Source organism: Gopherus evgoodei, chromosome 2, assembly GCF_007399415.2.
Source record: "Gopherus evgoodei ecotype Sinaloan lineage chromosome 2, rGopEvg1_v1.p, whole genome shotgun sequence".
NCBI classification, from domain to species: domain Eukaryota; kingdom Metazoa; phylum Chordata; order Testudines; family Testudinidae; genus Gopherus; species Gopherus evgoodei.
Genome location: NC_044323.1, coordinates 222,093,014 through 222,114,191, shown reverse-complemented (window position 1 = coordinate 222,114,191; position 21,178 = coordinate 222,093,014). Strand labels below are relative to the sequence as shown.

General features: G+C 42.4%; 1 protein-coding gene across 3 annotated transcripts in view; it reads left to right on the top strand.

The window, feature by feature from the left end:
- Nucleotides 1–21,178, top strand: part of PRKDC (protein kinase, DNA-activated, catalytic subunit) — a 189,722-nt gene that overhangs the window by 2,959 nt on the left and 165,585 nt on the right. For all 3 annotated transcript variants that reach the window (XR_003999119.1, XM_030553055.1, XM_030553054.1), the window contains exons 2-14: nt 4,630–4,706; nt 4,820–4,912; nt 6,437–6,511; nt 7,576–7,684; nt 9,322–9,434; nt 10,167–10,266; nt 10,852–10,907; nt 11,005–11,035; nt 14,066–14,223; nt 14,460–14,606; nt 15,507–15,671; nt 16,986–17,154; nt 18,208–18,257. Coding sequence is in view for 2 of the 3 variants with exons in the window: in XM_030553055.1 (XP_030408915.1) it covers nt 4,630–4,706; nt 4,820–4,912; nt 6,437–6,511; nt 7,576–7,684; nt 9,322–9,434; nt 10,167–10,266; nt 10,852–10,907; nt 11,005–11,035; nt 14,066–14,223; nt 14,460–14,606; nt 15,507–15,671; nt 16,986–17,154; nt 18,208–18,257 (1,343 nt within the window). In the remaining variant the exon portion in view is untranslated. The remainder of the gene's footprint in view (nt 1–4,629; nt 4,707–4,819; nt 4,913–6,436; nt 6,512–7,575; nt 7,685–9,321; nt 9,435–10,166; nt 10,267–10,851; nt 10,908–11,004; nt 11,036–14,065; nt 14,224–14,459; nt 14,607–15,506; nt 15,672–16,985; nt 17,155–18,207; nt 18,258–21,178) is intronic.

Below are 21,178 nucleotides of genomic sequence, written 5' to 3'. Positions count from 1 at the left end.
AGCTGTAACACAATTAACCTTAACCCTGGGAGCTCTAGCCTACTGAACCCTCACTCTAGCCCAGAAGCTTTTGCAGCTGGATCTGGTCCGTGAGCTGTAGGTTGCCCACCCCAGTTACAGAGGAAACCTTCCAGAAGTGAGCCAAGTGTAATCAAAGCAGTGATGTCTGCCTGAGTATGCAGACAGCTTGAAACTGACTCAAAGGGATGAACACCATTCATCTGCTTGGAATATCAACTTTAAACTGAAAACTGATTGTTTCAGATGAGGAAAACAAGGTAGACCTAATCTAGCTAGGCTTCAGTAAAGCATTGGACATGACACAACATGGGAAATTATTAGTGAAGTTGGAGAAAATGGTTATTAGTACAGGAACTATAAAATACATAAGGAGTGGCTAAAGGAGAAACAGCAGCTTGTTCTGTTGAAAGGAGAACCATGGGCGGAGATTATTAGTGGTGTTCCTCAAGGGTCTGTCTTGGGACTGATTTTATTTAATATTTTCATTAATGACCATGGCACAAAAAGTAGTACAGTAGTGTACAAATGAAATTTGCTAATGACACAAAGTCAGGAGGCATTGTCGATACAGAGGAGGATTGGAATATTATACAAGAAGAATGGGATAGCCTGGAGGACTGGAATTTTTTCTCTAACTTGATGGCTCATCAGTTGGAAATTACAGAGGAGGAGGAGAAAGACCTGAGTGTGAAAGTTGATCACGGGATAACTAATGTTAAATGGCTGTGAAAAAGGCTATAGCAGGTGAGGCATTTCCAGTAGAGCTGGAGAAGTATTAATACCATAAAACAAGGCACTGTAAGACCTCATCTGGAATATTATGTACAATTCTGGTCACCCATGTTCAATGAAGATGAATGTAAACTGGAACAGGTGCAGAGATGAGCTACTAGTTGGGTTTGGTAAATGGAGAGCCTGTTTTAGAAGAGGAGACAAACAAGCTAAGCTCTCTTAAGCCTAGCAAAACCAAGCCTAAGTGGGAATTTGCTGGCTCTCTACAAATACAGTGGGTAGAGGTAAACACAGGGGTGGGAGAAGAGCTACTTAAGCTAAAGGACAGTGTTTGCATAACAACAAATGGGGATACACTGGCTATGAATAAGCTTAGGCTGGAAGTTAGAAGAAGATTTCTAACCATTAGAGGAGTAAGATTCTGGAATAGCCTGCCAATAAGAACGGCGAGGGCAAACAAGCTAACTAGTTTAAGATGGAGCTTGCTGTGTTTGTGAATGTGATTATATGAAGGGGTTGCCTGCGAAAGCAGACAACTGGATTCAGTGACCCTGGAGGTCCCTTGTATGTTCCTTTGTTTAAAGTTCAGCAGTGACGCTTCAATGAAGCCTAATTCTCCACTGTTTTGCATCTTGTGTAGTCATTTACGTTGGTGCAAAATGAGTATAGAATGCTGCCATTCTGAATTCATAACACTTCATTCTTCACTTTGTACTTTCTTTGCACAGGTGTAAATGAATACACCAAGTGTAAAGCAGTGGGAATCAGGGCAGTGGTTACTGACATTTTCCATTCAGCTGTGAACATGGTGCCACTGTCTGCAGCTGCGTTCCCTACAGCTTGACTTTGGTCTGGAGCAGTGGAATAAAAAGCAGACAGCATCAGTGTGCTGGGGACCAGAAAAGAGCCTTATAATTAAAATAGGGATTAGGAGTGTAGATCACAAAAGTATCAGATCTGTTACATATAACTTGTGTTGAGACTCATTTACCTATTGTGTTCCTGGAAGTGGGCAGGCAGAAGCCCGCCCACTGCTAAGGGATCCCCCCCAGCCGAAGGGGAGGATCTACAGGACCTTAAAACCCAATTGATTTTGGGGGACAACTAATAAAAGAACAGGGACAGGAGTGTGATTAAAAGTTCAAAAGAAGGGAGCCTGATGGGGACACTGAACAGAGAACCTCAGACAGCTCCCACTGCTCCTCGAAGGTGTCAAGGGAGCCAGTGGACGCTGCCCAGAGGAACTTTGCCCGGATATGTGAACGGACAGAGGATCAGAAACAAGCCCCGCAATCACAGGAGTCTCCATTGGCCAACCTCCTCTCCCTGGTTTTGTAGATGGCCGTTTTAGCCAGGGCCAGGAGGAGGTTGACCAGGGGGTCCCATGACTTTGTGGGACCACAGATAGGGAGTGCACAGAGAAGGAGGTGAGGGGAAAAGTGCAGCCAGAAATGCAACAGTATATTGATGAGGAGCCAGTAGAGGGGCTGCAATCTGTTGCACTCCAAGTAAACGTGCGCCAGGGTCTCCTTCACGCCACAGAACAGGTAGGTGTCTGGGACAGGGGTAAACCATGCCAAATACACACCCATGCTCACGGCCCCATGAAGGAGCCACCAGTTGATATCCCTGGCGGGCCTCGGGACCAGGGTGGAATATAGGCTGGCCCACCGGGACTCCTCACCCTCCAGAGCTGGCAGAAAGTCCCGCCACTTTGTGTCGGGGCGGGAAACGAGGGTGAGGAAGTGAAGGGTGTGGAGCCCGAGCATGTAGAGATGTTTCCTTGGCGCGGCTTGGAAGCGGACCGGCTGCAGATCGTGAAGCCAGCTTGCAGAGAAGGGGCGGGGGGGGCCGATTGGTTCCACGGGGCAGGGGCCTGATGAAAAGGTCCGGAGGGCCCAGAATGGAGGTTGAGCGGGGCATGCCCTCGTGCAGGACCCGGTCGAGGTAGGCCTGAGCAGCGGATGACAAAGTGGCCTTCACCTCCTATAATACGCGCCGGGGGGTACAAGGTCTGGAGAGCCCCATATGCCGAGCAAGCGTCAGGGAATCCAGCCAGTCTCCCTGGTTGTAATTCAGGAGGTCTCTGACCCTGGTAGCTTCTGCCAGGACCAACCTCTGGCGCACTGCGGGGGACTCCGCCACCTGCACACAGAGCTGGGGATTGTGTAGCAGGGACCCCGTGAGGAGATCTGCCCGCTCGGTGGCCGCCATGGACCTGGTCGCAGAGAACAGCTTCCAGGTCCAGAGGAGGTCCCGTTAGAAGACCGGCAGCTTGGAGAGGTCTCGCGGAAGACCTCTCGGATCGAGATAAAGGAGCTGCTGTTTGTATCGGAGCCCTCGGAAGCGGTGCAGGAAGGTGTGCGCCAATACTCTCCACACCGGACTACCCGCATCATAAAGAAGCCTCTGCAGGGCCTGGAGGTGGAAGACGTGGACCTGAGTGCTTAAGGCACTTCAGGCCCTGCCCTCAAACTCCTATCACTCTTACATTGTGGAATACCTTATGTGGCAGTTTGGGTTCACTGACGGTACCCATGGAGAAAAGTACTATCCATCAGTCAGGATGGCAGAATCTGGTCCTAAAATTATACTCCAACTGCCGAATCTACAACTGGCAGTGTTGCTGCAGGTGTTGGAAACTTACAGCTTCACTTCCTCTGCTGTGTATTCATGCTTCTCAGTTCACTCTACCCTTAACTGAGGATCATGTTTGTTACCTCCTGAACTGTTAAGCAGTTTGATTTATCTAATTGCTGTTTTTTTTTTAAATAACAGCTGTTAGGTTTAGAAATGAAATTAATTAGTTGTTTGCAGTATTGTTGTAGTCATGGTGATCCCAGAATATTAGAGACAGAAAGTGGGTGACGTAATAGTTTTTATTGGACCAACTTCTGTTGGTGCAAGAGACAAACTTTTGAACTACATGAAGTTCTTTACAAAATTTATTAGTGGCAGGTGTATTTTGAAGAAATGAAAGTAAATACTGTTTCACGTCGCATGTAGTTATTGTATGGAATTCACTGCCACAAGGGATTACGAGATTAAATTCTGTATTTGGATTTTTAAAAGAGCAGAATAATTTTAGGATTGATAACACTGGGTTTACTGTTTTTCTGAAGCATTGGATGTTGTCCACCATTAGAAGTGGGATAGTGGACTTTGCTGGACCATCGGTCTGATCTGTCATGTAAAATACTATGTTCCTGTCCAATCTCCTCATAGTTTTACTAGATGAAAATCAAGACTTGTTGATACGACCTTTTTGGTCCTGTCTACTCTGGTATTTGAAATCATGATAGAACCTTTTTGGCAAGAATATTATTTAAACATATCTCTGGATAGGAGCTAACACAGCTTCAGATGTTAATATAGATAATGTCTTAGTCCAGGATGACTACTCCTCATACTCATTGATTAAAACATAATTGACAGGTTGCCCTTCGGGTTCATTGCAGACTTGATGTTACTGTACTGGTTCTGGCCCCAAGATTGGGAGGTAAAAAGGTGGTGTAAAGCCACCTTTCTCTCATCCCTGGTTCTGTGCCAAGCAGAGTTGGACTGAACCTGAGCTTTGAGCATATGTGAAGTGAACATTTTACAAACAGAATTTAGGGTTTAATCCTGCAGCGCTAATTATTGTGATTGGCCTTTTTGGCTTCAGTGGGAATATTGTGAGTAAGAACTGCAAAATCATGTCCTTATTTAGCACTGAAAATCATTAGTTGCATTTTGGCACAAGGACATTCTTTAAAAGTAGATGTCCTGAATAATGCCCAATACTATCTAAATAATCAGGTGCTAGGAGCCACTTGTTTGGAAACAGAGTGTAAATAACAAAGCAAATAGTTTGTTGCTTTTTTGCTCTTCCTACAGCATTGCAAACTTCACTGGTGTTTTCCAAAGATAATGGATTACTTGTGTTTGTCCGCAGATCTCTCAGCATTGAGGAAGTGAGTTGATAAACTTAGATATGATTTTTTTTTTAAGAACTGTTGCAATATTTTTCATTGGTAACTGAGAGTATACAGGCTTTCATTTCTAAAAAGGAACTTTGTTTTTTCAGTTTCGAGAGTGCAGGGAAGAAGCTTTAAAATTTCTCTGTGCCTTTCTGGAAAAGATTGGTCAGCAAGTTCATCCTTATGCCCAGGATATTAAGGTAAATGAAGGAAAACTTATTTTTAAAAATCTCTAATCCTTTTAACATTTCTGCAGTGTTTTTAATTTAAACATGAAAGCTTGAAAGATGTATAAAAATATGACTAATACCAGGTTCACGGCTTTCCTTTATTTAATTCATCCCCCCTGCCCAATGTTTCTAATAGAGCTAAAACAGAAGCACAATTTTGGTTTACATATTAATGCACTAGTGTCATGAAAAATGTTAATATACTTTGGTCATATTTATTCGAGTATCTTGGAGCCAGCAGGGTTAGAATATATTCTTCTCTCTCTCAAAAAAATGGTAGTTGCTGAGTTTGAGTTTTTTGTGTTGTAATGTTCTGTCAGTGAAATATTTGATTAAAAATAATACAATATTTTGAATTCTTCTGCTCCAGTTTGTAACCTTTGAAGTGACTTTTTTTAAGGCCTATTTTTTTCAGAGGAGTTGAGTACCTGTAGAACTTTGAAGTCAGTGGGTACTGTGGGTGCTCATCATTTCTGAAAATGTGTCCCTTAGGGTATGTCTACACTGCAGTAAAAACCCATGGCTGGTCCATGCTAGCTGACATGGGCTTGTGGGGCTCAGACTAAGGGCTGTTTAATAGCAATGTAGACATTCAGTCTCTAGCTAGAGCAGGGGTCTCCAAAGTAGGGTATGCGCACCCCAGGGGGATGTGCAAGAGGATCCTTGGGGGTGCGTGGCAGGAGGAGTGCTTTTTTTTGCTTTGGCAGTTCAGGCAGGAGTCTGAGCGGCTTTCTGTTTTTTTTTTTGCTTCAGCAAAAACGGTAGAGCCCGCGCGGCAGGGGGTATGTGCTTAAAATTTTTTTTACTGATAGGGGTGTGTGATTAAAAAACTTTGGAGACCACTGGGCTAGAGCCCAGACTTGAGGAGCCTGTGGGGTGGAAGGGTCCCAGGGCTTGGGCTGCAGCCTGAGCCGGAATGTCTACACCACAATTAAACAGCACCTTAGTCGGAGGCCTGCAAGCCCAAGTCAACTGGCACAGGCCAGCTGCAGATGTCTAATTGCAGTGTAGACTGCCTGAAGAGTCTAAACTGCTCAGTAGTATCCATTTAACTGCAGGTGTTTGTGCCATTGTACTTTTTGAGCTCGTAGTAATAGCCTGCTGCTTAAAAGGAAAGGTGACTAGTAACAGATTATTTGCTGCATGGGGTCCTTTTATTATTTGCTTCTGTCTAGGTTTACCGAAACTTGGATTCGCTAATTTTTAGGACACACTGCAAAACCAATCTTTTCTTTTGGGTTTGGTTGAGGGATATGGGGTAGTCATGTGAATGGGTTAGTATTGCTGTTTTCTGGGTGAACGTATATTCTAGTCTGCATTGGCTTTGTATGAGAAGCTGTGTATTTTTATTCTTGGGTTTTGTACATTTTAAATGTTGTAAAATATCTAAAATCATTGGGGAAAGGTATTTTAAATAAATATCTTAAATTATTTAAATATTTTTAAATCTTCCATCTTGTTAATGATCATTATGATTTTTTTTTCCCAACCTAGCTAACTTGTATTAGCGTTTACACAAAAGAAAAGGCTGCAAAATGTAAAATCCCAGCTCTGGAGCTTCTCATTAAGGTAAAACATAATTTACAGTTCATTATTTCTAAGCCTAGAGACTTTTGAGTTATGCCACGGCTGGTGTTGAATGCAGTAAACTCAAAAAGTCTACCATAACAAGGGAGGTTTAGTGGCTTAATTCTGTAGGAGGAGTATTAAAAAGATATTTTTCTGCCCACGAATTAGTCCTTATCTCCTTTGACCGAATTGCTTAATTAAAGGTGCCATCCCTTAATTTGTGTGGGAAGACATCTTGGATTTTGAGGGCAATCACAGAGTGCATCTTTATTCCCAATTTAATTGCTGTTCTTTAAAGCAACACTGTCAACTTAAAAATCACACTTCTGTTTGAAAATATTAATTTGTTACAGATAACAACTAAAATAATACAACTGAAAGAGATTTGAGGCACAAATTAGTTTTATATTTTTTAAGTTTCCTTAGTGCATATATCATTTTGTGTATAATAATTTTTACTGTTTTCCTTGTATAGTGCATTATGCCCTGATCCTGCAAACATTTATGCATGTGCTTAACTTTACATATGGCAGTAGTCCTTTTGGAGTTAATTCTTCTGTGGTTTGAGTGGGCCTTACAGCAACAGGGAGAGAAACATTTTAAAACTAGGCAAACATGCTTATGAAACTGCAGACATTAACAGGTGTCATAGCCTAAAACTAATTATAACTCATTTTTTAAGCTGATTATATTTTAAATTGATGGTGCCCTTTTGACCTAAAATTACAGCCAAAATGTGTACAAGGAACATAGGAAGTTAAAAAAAATAGGTGTGAACTACATATACAATATGAGGAGCACTTGATTTGCATGAGGAAAACACAACAAAACCAATATTTATTGTATAGAAATGGTAGCTTGTCTTTACGTACATCTTATACGATCAGAAGACATATTAACCACCTTTAACTTAATCCGCTAAACCAGTGGGACTACTTGTGCTTAAAGTTAGGTGTGCAGCTAAGTATCTTTCTGACTTGGGGGCCTTATTTACCTGGGTCCAAGTGGAAACAAATAAAATAGTAGTTTTTCCTCATTTGTGGGTATCTTGTATATATTTCTAGTTACTTCAAAATTTACGGTCTTCCTTTCTGATGGAAGAATTGAAAGTTGGAGAGATCTTTAACAAATTTTATGGGGAACTTGCTGCAAGAAGTAAAGTGCCTGACACAGGTGAGCCTTATCTTTACTAGCAACATTATTACTTATTTTATTTACTATCTTTTAGTATAGTAGAACCTCAGAGTTACAAACTGACTGGTCAACCACCCATGTCATTTGTGGAAGTACACAATCAGGCAACAGTAGAGACCTCCCCACCCCGAAAGCAAATACAGTACAGTACTGGATTAAACATAAACTATTACAAAAAATAAAATAAAGGGATAGTTTAAAAAAACAAAAAAAAGATTTGACAAGGTAAGGAAACAGTTTCTGTGCTATTGCATTTAAATTCAGCTGGTTAAGAGCAGAAATTTTCTTCTTCATAGAAGTTTCAAAGCTGTGTTAAGTAAATGTTCAGTTGTAACTTTTGAAAGATCAGCCATAATGGTTTGTTCAGAGTTACAACCAGCCTCCGTTCCCAAGGTGTTCATAACTCTAAGATTCTACTGTATTAATATTTTGATGGATTTTTTCCAACAGTAATGTGGGTAAGACGGGAGAAGCTCGGACTTGATTTAAAATAAAAACAATACTTCAAAAACAGTCTTTAATGAATAATAAAAAAGTTACATACAGTAGTGGTGGCAAGACTGCTCAGTTGGGAGTTGGAAAATTATGTATAAATGCATTTGACATCAGTGAATAGGGAAATCATGAAATGTTACTATTTAGTATACTGGCTCTAAATACTAGTTAGCTGTCCATATGCTTTGTAAGACCAATAAAACAATATCATCATCATCCTCTCTTGAATAAGTGTCCTCAGAAATATTGACTGTCACATATGGTAGAGCTAGGTAGGGGTTTTCTGCTCAGTGGTCCAGCGCCATGTTAGCAACATTCCACTTACATCAGTGAGGTTGTGCCCGCACAGAGCTCTTGACAGGAGTCTTAGGCTATATTCACGGCTGGCTCCTGGCACCAGCCAAGCAAGCTCATCCTCGGGGCGGCATTCCGTCCAGTTCTAGGGTGGCATTACTGCCCTATTTTTTTTTTGCTTTGCTTTGCTTCCAGGTCCAGCTGCCATGCAGTGAGTGTTTTTGGCTTTTTTTGGCTTTGTCTCTGGGTCCGGCCATCCTGCACCCTGGGTTTTTTGTTTTTTTTGGCTTTGCCTCCGGGTCTGGCTGCCCTGTGCCCTTTTTTTTTTTTTTTTTTTTTTTTTTTTTTTGCTTGGGGCTGCAAAAAAGTCAGAGCTGGCCCTAGCTATATTTATATTAATGATGCATTGTTTTTAAACTTTCACTGCTGCACTCAACTCCTTGATTAGGGACTCTAGAATGTCAAGGTGCTGAGCACACTGTTTTCTCAAATCCCATTGATTTCAGTCTGAGTTGAGGATGTGTGGCACCTCACAGGATTGAGCCCTATAATTTAGTATTTAAAACTAGTGGTTTGAATAACTTGAATGAATTAATCTTCACTATATGAACTGGTGGTTAATTTCAAATCCAAGCATGGAAGAACGTGTATATATGAAAGCACTGTTTTGCTCTTTCGTTTGCCAGTCATGCCAAGATACCAGTAGCCTTAAGTGCCTAGAGTGGTGGGTGGACAGACAAACTGACTTTATTATAATGGTGTCTAACTACTGTATCATATGCCACAGAGATCTCAAAGTAAGTGATGTATATATTGATATTTTTTAGTACTGGAAAAATTATATGAGCTCCTTGGAGTCTTGGGAGAAGTCCAACCTAGTGACATGGTTGACAACTCCGAGAAATTATTCCGAGCTTTCTTGGGTGAGCTCAAAACACAGGTATGATTGGAACCTCTTGTAGGATTCTGTCAATCACTTTTCTCTGGGGGGTATTGTGTGTGTTGAATTACCATAAATGCCAAGATTGTTGGATACTTCATTTAACCAGATAATTATAAAACACAGTTTGAACAATTTTATTGTTTATAGCAGTTGAGCGTTTGTTTTCTCTGGTTACGGGGTCTTGGGTAGGTTACAGGTGGCGGGGAGACCTAGTGGCCATTAGCTGAGTAATGTAGGGGGGGAGAGGAAAGAGCATGATCATCAGCAGCCTTAGTGCCCTATGTAGGGGATGTGATTTCCTTTAGAGGCCATTTTCTTATTTAGACTCCATGGCTACACTTGAAATTTTTGAAGTGTGAGTGTGATCGGAGCGTCTGCGCTGGGAGAGAGCTCTCCCAGCGCTGCACGTAAACCACATCCTCTGCGGGTGTAGCTTGCAGTGCTGGGAGCCGCGCTCCCAGCTCTGCGGCACCGATTACACTGAGGCTTTACAGCGCTTATCTTGCAGCACTCAGGGTGGTGTTTTTTCACACCCCTGAGCGCGAAAGTTGCAGCGCTGTAAAGTGCCAGTGTAGCCAAGGCCTCTAGTAAGCTGCAGAACTTCATTTCACTGTTTGGTTCAGAAGGTTGGCATCACAGCTATACCTTACCAATGTCCTCACTTGTTTGTTTCTATCTTACTCTTCTAATTTAAGCATAATATTTTCTTTAAAACTTTTTTATTTTCAGATGACCTCAGCAACAAGAGAGCCCAAACTACCAGTAGTAGCAGGGTGTCTGAAAGGACTGACTGCGCTTATGTACAATTTTACTAAATCCATGGATGAAGGTGCAGTCTTTTTTTAAATATATATAAAGACATTTTAACTGTTTTACACCTGACAGGGAGCAGCTGTTCATCTGGTCTCAAGTTTCACTCTTTTTTATATATAAGAATAGATACAAGCAGTTGTGCATTCTGAGTGAATTTCCCCCCATTGGCAGAAGGCCTGTTCATGCAAGGCCGTTCATGCCCAAGCACCCCTGGGGTCCCCCAGTATGTAGGACCGTGTGGTCAGAGTGGTTGCATAGAGTGGGAAGTTGAAGTCCTATGTATCCAGGAGGTACTGGGCAGCTGTACATCCCCAAGTGAAAGTTTGAACATTCTTACTCATAATTATACACAGGCACATTTACACTAGCATACCCATGTTGTTTAAAGAGTGTTTTTTCAGCAAGTCAAACAGAGAAGTATATTTTAAAACAAAAATTCTAGAAGCATCCTCAGGGAGAGTTTCCCTTCCTTTAAGAATGTGATATTTTGAAGACCTTTAAATATTGTCTCTTCACGTCCATAACAAGATAATTTTATCTTGCCGTTTTGACTCTCTCAGAGGTGCCCTTAGTAAAATGTTTCATTGTTGTTATCCTACAGATCCCCACACTTCAAAGGAGATTTTTGATTTTGCAGTGAAGGCGATCAATCCACAGGTAGAATTTTTGATGAGTATCTTTCAAGTGTGCATTCTTCTACATATATTAGTTCTGAAGAGCAAGTCATTTATGGTGAACCTTTTTATTTTTACAGGTTGACCTAAAGCGATATGCAGTACCTTTAGGTAAGATTTTATTTTATAACTGTTTGCAGTGCTGTGGATACCAAGCATATTTTGGAGGAGACATGTTTCCTCCTCTGCTTATTCCCTTCAAAGAATACAGCATATTCTGCATTCTAGGCTAGAAGAGTGGAGTGAGAGAGTGTGCCTTTGTGATCTAAGGAGTTGATAATGGAGTAGTTGGCTGAACAAAGCAACTCAGCACCAACACTGCATCCAACACTTAACTTAATGGCATTTCTCTTTCTGTAATGTGACAGTTTTTGAATGCTATATCCAATGTGTTCCAAAATTTCAGGGAATGTTCTAGGCATCTGTGCATGCCCAGGATAAAATCCAGATTAATGAGTAGCTATGTCATGCCTGCCCTCTAACCTGGGGTGTCCTTTACTGCTTTGCTGGTGTAGCCTCCTGTTTGGATTGTTCACAACCAATCTCTAGATAACTTGGCACCCCAAATGGAATTTTCCCAGACACTTCAAACAAAACACACTGGATTAGATTAAACCACGGGTTCTTAACGTGGGGGTCGGGACCCGCCCCAGGGTTGCAAGGTTATTACATGGGAGGGTCGTGAGCTGTCAACCTCCACCCCAAATCCCGCTTTGCCTCCAGCAGTTATAATGGTGTTAAATATATATTAAAAAGTGTTTTTAATTTATAAAGGGTGTGTGTCACACTCAGAGGCTTGCTCTGTGAAAGGGGTCACCAGTAAAAAAGTTTGAGAGCCACTGGATTAAACAACAAAACAAGTTTATTAACTATAGAGAGAGAGATTTTAAGTGAGGTACAAGGAATGAGGTGTAAAAATCAGAATTGGTTACAAGAAAATAAAATTAAAACACTACCGGTGCCTAACTTAAGAAATGGTATCAGATTCAAGCAAGGTTTCTCTCACCACACACTCTCAGTAGTCTTAATGACCAACATTCTTAGGCCAGGACATCATCTCCAGATCAGTGGCTGCTTCCTTTGTTCCTTTTGGTGTAGTGAATTGATGAACAGAGAGAAGAGGAGTGCCTTGGGCTCTCTGTCTCTCGTTTTTATAGTATCCGTTGTCCTCCTGAAGAACATTTCCACCTGAGATTCAGGGGATAGAGAGTCTGTGTAGGAAAAGCTGTTCACTGCTGCCTTTCCTCACTTGTCTGAGGTTTCTTTGTTTACCCTTCCTGCTTGATTCTGTTTATTGCTTAAATGCAAATGAAACAGAGCACACATTCCTTTGTTTGACACAGACCTGTTTTCCAACTTCTGCTGTGGTTTGGAATGTGTGTTAATACCATTATACAGAGACAATGCAACACATTTTATCAGGACACTATTGACCAGCAAATTGAGTTTTCAGATGACACCTCACAAGATATACTTTGTACAAAGATTATTATGAGTGTGTGTAAGGTGTGGACACAGAACATACATTTTTGGGGGGAAGGTCTAGGACTGGGGTCACCCTGCAGTATAACCAAGGCTGGTAAGTGACTTGCATGCGGGAGGCTGTTTGTCAGCAGTCCAGACTGGAGGCTACAGCAACAAAGCAGTGTAAAGGATACCCCAGGTTAGAGGGCACGGATGACACAGCTACTCATTAGACTTGTACCCTAGGTATGTCACAGCATCTGTGGGCAGAGCACTATTGATTTTGGTGAAAATGGGAAACATATAGAGTCCAAGCAACAGGTTAGCTAAGCCTTCCATATAACAATATTCTCATCTCAGCTCTGCCCATCCTCCCAACAGTATTTAAAATGCTGCAGAGACAGCGACAGTGGGGGGCACGCAGAGGCCCCTGGCATGGGAAAAAATGGGAAATGAGGAGCAAATAGAGCCCCTGGCATGGGGCGTGTGTATGGAAGTGGGTTATGCAGGGCCCCTGCCTTGGTGGAGAAAGGGAGGAAGTGGGGAATTGAGGGATCTCACAGAATTCCCAGTGTATGGGGGAGAATGGGAGGTCTCCCATCCCCTGGCATAGATGGTATGGGGAAGAATGGGAGATCCTGGTATAGGAGAAAAGGAAGAGCATGAGGAGCAAAGGAAGGAATGGGGGGCACACAGTTCTGGACAGGGAGAGAACAGGGGATCAGAGTATGGGGGGGGGATATGGGCCCCCTGGTCTGGGGGGAGATTGGATGAAACTGGTATGGAGTGAAAGGAGGAGGTGGGGAAGTTTGCAGAGCCTCCAAAATAGAGGAGGATGGAAGGTAGCATACAGGCAACTGAGGGAGAATGGAGGGATCTGGAGAACTTTTGGTAAGCAAAAAAGTGTGTGACCCTCTAGTAAAGGTGGTGTAGATTGACTAGATCATGGGTTCTCAGTCTGAGGGCTGTGACTCCTCACTGGGGTTTGTGACCATCCTGTATTTCCTATGTTGCTAAATGTGAGCTGCTTGGTGGGGGGCACAGGGGTGCCATTGTTCCTGCCTATATCCCAGCTAAACGGAAGAGGGGCCTCTGGCATGTCTCCTGGCATGGAAAAGTCTGAGACTCACTGGCCTAGATGAAGTAAAGTTCTCATTCGTAATATCTGGAGTCCCTCATACCACCAACAGTAAAATACAAACCACTGAAAGGAACTGCTGCTTCGCCTAGCTGTATCTATACTAGGATAAAAGCAGGAAGGTTGTTTTCAGTTGTGAGCTCATATGTAGATTTAAACGTGTAAATATAGATGTTCTAATAATCAGAAATACAATTTAGTCAGGAGATATCAGAGACTTCCTGTTGGCCTAATGTAAACTTCTAGAGCAGGGGTTCTCAGACATTTTTGTACTGGTGACCCCTTTCACATACGAAGTCTCTGAGTGCAGACCCTTCCCCGTATACATTAAAAACACTTTTTTATACAATTAACACCATTACAAAGTGGGGTTTGGGGTGGAGGCTGACAGCTTGTGACCCCCCCACCATGTAATAATCTCGCTACCCCCCGAGGGTCCTGACCCCCAGTTTGAAAGCCCCTGTTCTAGAGCATGGTCAGTTTTCGGAAACTGGAACACAAATCTGAGTTTTACTAATAATTGTGGTTTTGAATTACAGCTGGCTTACATTTGTTCAGTATGCATGCTGCTCAGTTTGGCACCTTCCTTCTGGACAACTATAGCTCACTCTTTGAAGTACTGTCCAAGTGGTGTGGCCATACAAATGCAGAGCTGAAGAAAGGCGGTCATTCAGCCCTAGATTCGTTCCTTAAACAGGTACTGCGAATTTACATAAGAACTCTAAGACTTTATCAAGGAGTTAGTTCTCAAAACACTAGTAGAGTGTGGGGACTGTTCAAATATATATTCATGCATAATGGTCCTACATAAATAATAATAATCTCTTATCTGATAAGGTGGTATAGATTTTCTTAAAGTTTTCTTTTACTTTATTTTCATTTTGGTTATTTTCTAGTTTCTGGAAATTCGTAATTGTTTGTGTAAATCTGCAGATTTCTCTAATGGTGACTAAAGATGCAGAAATGCACAAGAGCAAGCTGCAGTTCTTCATGGAGCAGTTCTATGATATCATCAGAAAAATGGATTCGAGCAATAAGGAGTTGTCCATTGCCATTCGTGGATATGGGCTTTTTGCTGCGGTATGGCAAGCTTACTCTGACAAAATAGTGTATTGGATGGGTTTAATGTTACAATTAGGAAGTCATTCATCTTACATGTTTGTTTTGATTGGCAGAGTCTGTTATGCAGAGAATGCCTCCCCCCAACCTCAGTTGTTTCTGAGCTGAGTTTTATAAAAGAAATCAACTGTATAGACAGACCTCTACGTTTTGACTTAAAGTAATCATGAAAGGCTCAGTGAACTCCCACTGAATTCACCTGGAAGACTTGCAGGATTGGGCTCTAAAGCATTATAGCCTTTCTCCTTAATACGTGACTTTAGACGTTAAAAACACCCTTTCCACTGTCAGAATTTTGGACACATTAATTCAATTTAGGCTTATCTTGTTCTGCTTGGATACAAAATCTACAGCCTTGGCACCTATTAAAAGTTGGAGTTGTTGCATCTATGGGCTGAAAATAAAACCTTTTTGCCACTATATAATTCTTCTTTTTCCTTCCTCTCTCTCAACTGGGAGTGCTGGACAGGGTTTACTCTGGAATCTCAACAATGCTTCTCCTGATTGGCCAGTGCGGGTTGCTATGAGTAACATGTTGCTACCATCTTCCCCCGTAGAGCTGAGAGCCACCTAAATTCTTAGCTCCTCAGGTTGAGTTGGAAAAGTATTGTAAATGAAAGCTCAGGATCAGATTATTAATACAGTTGCAATAAATTATAAAGCAAGGTTAGTTAACTGTTGAACAACATGGAAAAAATATTCAAATGTATTATCAGGTTCCTGTAAAATTTCAAGAAGTAGTTTTTATCTGAACCCAGCTATGGAGTTTTATTTATTTATTTATTTTTAAGTATTGCAGCATTCTTGTGTTTAACATTAATACTAATTATTGAAGTGATACTTCACTTTCTCTCATTAAAGCCTTGTAAAGCTATAAATTCTAAGGATGTTGACTTCATGTACATTGAGCTCCTTCAGCGCTGTAAACAAATGTATCTCACGGAGGCGGAGACAGCAGATGAACATGTGTATCAGCTACCCAGTTTCCTTCAGTCCATTGCAAGCGTTATATTACACATAGATACAGTAAGTGGAATATTTAAAGCATCAGTCAGTTATTTTGTACCTTTAGAGCCATATATGGATGTGTTAAGGATGCGTTGAACTACAATATATACTATGACAATTGGTGCATTATAGGACAAGCTCAGTAATCAGGAGTGAAATTAAAAAAAAAAAAGTCTCTGGATTAGGTCACTTGTGTTGAAATGGCAGGCATGGTGATGTCTGTTGTAAAGGGACATAATCAACTTAATAGCCACACTTCTACATTTCTTTTAAAACTAAGGTTAACACACTGTTGTATCAACCAGGCAAGGTACTAACAACTTCAACAGGACTTTATTTTTACAGTGAAAACCTCTGTACCAAGCTGCTGCTGCACCCTCTGTAACTCTCACTCAGCCTCTTCAACTCCTCCCCACTCCTTCCTGTTTCCTGTCCTTTCAGATTCCTAACAGCCAGTGCTCCCAGTTCTAATAATTACAAGCACATCTAAACACTACACACACAAACTCGGTAAACACACAGACTACATAAAACAATAAAAACCCTAGTTAAACAATAAAGGTTAATTTTGTCTGGGGGTTTTTTCAGTTTGTTTTTGTGCATAGAACAGCACTTTATATACAGTCAACTTCACCTTTTCCCCATATACCCAATCACTTTCTTGTTCAATCCGTCTTTCACACAACAATGGAAAGAGAAATGTTTCTCCAGCAGTACAGCTTTGTATCAGTTGTGTTTGTATCAGCCTACTGTCTTTATCCGCTCCCAGATTGATAAATCTGATACTTAAAGTGCCACACTGAGAAGGGTAAGTGAGTCTACATGTACTCCTTTGTATTTCTGGAGTGTGTGTTTTGAATGAGGGCTTCCTGATCATTGGCCATAGGTTGGGAATAAGATGAGCTGTACTTGAATGCTCTGGTTTCAGATGCATAAAAACAGATAAGGCTTCTGCTTTTGTGTGAATGAAGCTCTCACTTTATATTCATAATAATAAGAAATTAGTGTAATTGTGTCTGCTAACACTTGCCTTCACTCAGAAACTGCCTTTCTGTTTCCTGGGACATAATGTGGCCCCAGGAAGCTTTCATTAACTCCTATCTGTCTGTCTTGATGTTTTAAATTCTGTCCACATAGAGTGGCTCGCTAAGTCTTTCTTTTACCAGTAGATAAAAGATAGTAGATAATTTTGTAACGTTTCTCTCCTTTTACCTTTTGTTGGGAATTGCCTCTTATTTGGGAAGATTTGCATTATTTCCTGAGTGGTAGTGAAGTTATAATCATTGCTTTACGGGACACTTTTTTTTTTTTTACTGCTCTTACTTTGTTTAGATTCCTGAAGTGTACACTCCAGTTCTTGAACATCTAATTGTGGTGCAGATAGATAGTTTTCCACAGTACAGTGTAAAAATGCAGTCGGCCTGTTGCAAATCCATAGTAAAGATTTTCCTAGCCCTAGCAGGAAAGGGACCAGTTCTCTGGAGTTTCATCAGCACAGTGGGTGAGTATATGTTACTGACTCCTGATTTTTTCCATCTACAATGATAAACCAGTTGTAAGAGAAGCCTGCAGAATATTTATCTGAGATAATCTCATTGATAATGGCCATTTTGGGAGCAACCTGAGGACTCCCACTCTCCAGGAGAGGGTTTAGCGTGCTGATTGCATTACACTTGAACATCCTCTACCAGGTCACTCTCTACAAATGACCTTGTATGAGAACTTGACGATGATGTGCACAAAAGAGTAGATGAAGCAATAGTGCCTTAAAAATACAGAGGTAGCTGTTACTGCTGTGGGTCAGATGCATTGGGTTGAGGGGAACTCTACTAACAAAAATAAAAAATCACTGTTTCGCATTTGCAAAATTCTTAAACTTTATATTAAAAAAAAAAAAAGTGTACACGTGTTTAGGCCTGGGAGCACTCTTGTGGTTGATGCTATTGTAGATTCTACCAGAAATATATGATGAGTTCTTTGCTTTATGGAACATATTAATGGTATAAAATAAAGTTGTAATGATGATGAGATACAATCCTGTGAACATAACAATGCTTATAAAGTTTCCAAGATTTTGCAGCACCCCTTAATTTTATATTAATTGCAAATCTTTTTTTTATTACATTGAGGTTTATTAATTTTCTGTTTAGTAACTGATCCCGTGATGTATTGAGTACCCACAGTATTATACTCTAACACAAGTCCTGACTCCATGCTCAGTGAAGTCCATTGGGCATTTTCGTTTACGGCAATGGGCATTAGATCAAGTACTCAATTCTGAGTACAACCAGCATCAGATCTGGAGAAGGGGTGAGGCAGTGCTGACAAAATGTGATGTGGAGGCAGTTCAAAATTTTTTTTCCTTTGAGAGATCCTGAAATTGGAGTTCACTTCTGGCTGTGCTTGCCAATTGATAAACTTCCTCGCCCCTCTATTTTTAAAACCCAAATTCTATCAGACTGCCAGAAATAAAAAGTTATGCACAGCTTTCTTTTAGTGAATCATTTGGATGATGTGCCTTTGAAATCTCTTCAGATAAATTTTTTTCTTTCAGTGCATCAGGGGTTAGTCAGAGTCTGCTCCAAGCCTATCACCTTCTCAAGGGTAAGTTATTTACCAGAAGTGTTTTTGATTTAAACAATGCAAAAGGCAAAGACTGCTGTATATAATTATCAGAGCTGTAAAGTAGGAATAACCTTTTGGGAGTCAGCTGATTGTTCTTTGGCCATCTGTGATATTTGTTACCAAAAAGATGCAAATAAACTGGTAGCTTTAAAAACAAATCAACGATCTTGTGTGATAGTTTTGCATACTACTTAATGAATGAAAAGCCCTGTAAGCTGTTGTTGTTCTTCGAGTGCTTGTTCATGTCCATTCCAATCAGATGTGCATGATAGCTGGAGGAGTTTTCCTGTCGCAGTCTCTGTTGGGTCGGCTTGGGCACCCCCTGGAGTTGTCTTCATGGCGCTTAATAGGGAGTCCTGCTGACCTGCCACCCCCTCAGTTCCTTCTTACCGCCAGTGATGGTTAGCTGAAACATCTCATAGCCCTGGTTTAGCAAGTGCCTTTATCTCTATTTTTGTATATTGTTCTCACCCCCTAGGACACGAGGCACTGGCTGGCACCGCCATAGCCCTGGCGCAGGATGACAATCGAGTGTTGCAGAAGTTGCTGCGCTGGGTTGCCCAGAGTCTGGGCATCAAGGCAGGGGAGGTAGTAGAGGACTCTGATACCATGGTGGATATCCTTGCGCCCTCTGGACCTTCCTGTATTGCTCTATCGCTCATAAGATCTATTGTGGACACCACCAAAGCCTGTGACTGAACCCAGCTTCATTGCCATCCACTGCCAAGCACAATGAATGGCAATATTTTGTGCCCTCTATGGGTTATAAACATCTTTATTCCCACATGCAATCTGATACTCTTGTTATGGATCCGCCCTGCTAATCAAGACCCCCGCCCCGCCCAAAAACAAAACAAAACAACAGGAGGCTAAAAAACGCGACCTTTTTGGGAGGACGGTGGATTGCAGCTCCGTGTTTCCAACCAACAGGCCGTTGTCAGCTGGTACTTTTTAAATACTTTTATGACAATGGAAAAATTTGCAGAGCTGCACCGCCTAGACTCTCGTGTCAAGTTTTTCGCTTTGTTTGAGGAGGGCAGGCTAATCTCCCTAGCTTCCCTCCAGGCTCCACTGGACAGTGCTGATGCAGCCATGAGAGTCATGGCTACAGGGGTGGCCATGAGTAGGGGCTTCAGGTCTCTGGTCACCCATGCGAGGTCCAGCAGACCATACAGGACCTCCCTTTGAGGGTATGATTCTTTTTTTTTTTTTTTTTTTTTTTTTTTGGAGAAGACTGATAAAAGGCTACGCAGCCTAAAAGACTCGAGCCACCCTCAAATCCTTGGGCCTACACACTCCCACCACCCAGCAGAAGCATTTTAGGCCTAAACCTCCTCCGTGGTTCTACCAATAGAACTGACAGGACAGCTCCCGGAGGAGGAATAGGAACAGCAGAAAGAGTCCTCATCCATCCTCAGGTCAGGGCTCTGGGCCAACCCAACCCAAACCACCTTCCGGCCCCAAACCAGTCTTTTTTGAAGGTGTGGTCAAGTACGGCACACCAGAACAAAACCTGGATCTATCCCGCCTTACCTTTTACTCCCAACTCTCCCCTTTCTACTGTGCATGGTCCCTTATCACTTCCGACTGCTGGGTACTCCACATGGTAGAGAGGTGATATTCATCCAGTTCCACTCCCTCCCACCCTTCCACCCCCCTTCCCCATCCTTCTTCAGGACCCCTCTCACAACAACTCCTTATACAGGAGGTGCACTCCTTTTGCTAGGAGCAGTGGAAGAGGTTCCTCAGAAGCAGAAGAGCAAGGCTTTCTGTTCTCGGTATTTCCTAATACTGAAAGCCAAGAGTGGGCTCAGGCCCATACTAGACCTGCGAGAACTCAACAAATTCATGAAGAAGCTCAAGTTCCGCATGGTCTCTTTGGTCGCCATCATCCCTTTATTGGATCCAGGAGACTGGTATGCCGCCCTCGACTTGAGGGATGCATATTTTCACATAGCAATAACTCTGTCCCACGGAAAATACCTCAGGTTTGTGGTGAACAGCACCCACTACCAGTTCACAGTCGTCCTGTTCTGCCTTTCAGTGGCGCCTCATGTTTTTATGACATGTATGGCAGTTGTGGCTGCATTCCTGCACAGACAGTAGGTACAGGTGTTCCCGTACCTCGATGACTGGCTCATCAAGAGCCGCTCCAGGTCTCAAGTGGAGGCAGAAGCCAACTTCATAAGAGCAATGTTCAATGAACTGGGCCACCTTCTGAACGAGGGAAAATCAGCACTGTCCCCAGTTCAGAAGGTAGAGTTTATAGGGGCAGTAATGGGCTCGATACAAGCCAGGGCATACCTCCTGGAAGCAAGGTTTAAGTTCCTTGGTGACATCATACGAGATCTGAGGCAGTTCCCTACCACCATAGCAAAGAATTGCCTGAAACTCGTGGGACACGTGGCAGCTTGTACCTACATATTACAGCATGCCAGACTCAGACTTCCACTTCTTCAGTTGTGGCTAGCGTTAGTGTGTTGGTCAGTCCAGGACAGCTTGGACAGGATCTTAACCCTGCCTTGCCCTATACTCGACGTGCTCCGCTGGTGGCTCAACCCACATATAGTATGTGCAGGGGTCCCCTTCGTTAGCCCTCAGCCGTCCCTTTTGCTAGTGATGGATGTGTCAGCCTTGGGCTGGGGAGCACATTTGGGAGAACTGAGAACACAAGCCTCTGGTCTCAGGCGGAACTCGCTCTCCACATCCATGTCAGAGAGCTGGGAGCGGTCCGCCTGGCATGCTAGACTTTCGAAGCCTACTCAATAGGGAGACGTGTATCAGTTATGACAGACAACACCACGGCAATGTTCTATATCAACAAACGGGTGCACGTTCCTCTCACCTGTGCCAGGAAGCCCTCATGTTGTGGGACTTCTGTAACAAGCACTTGATACATC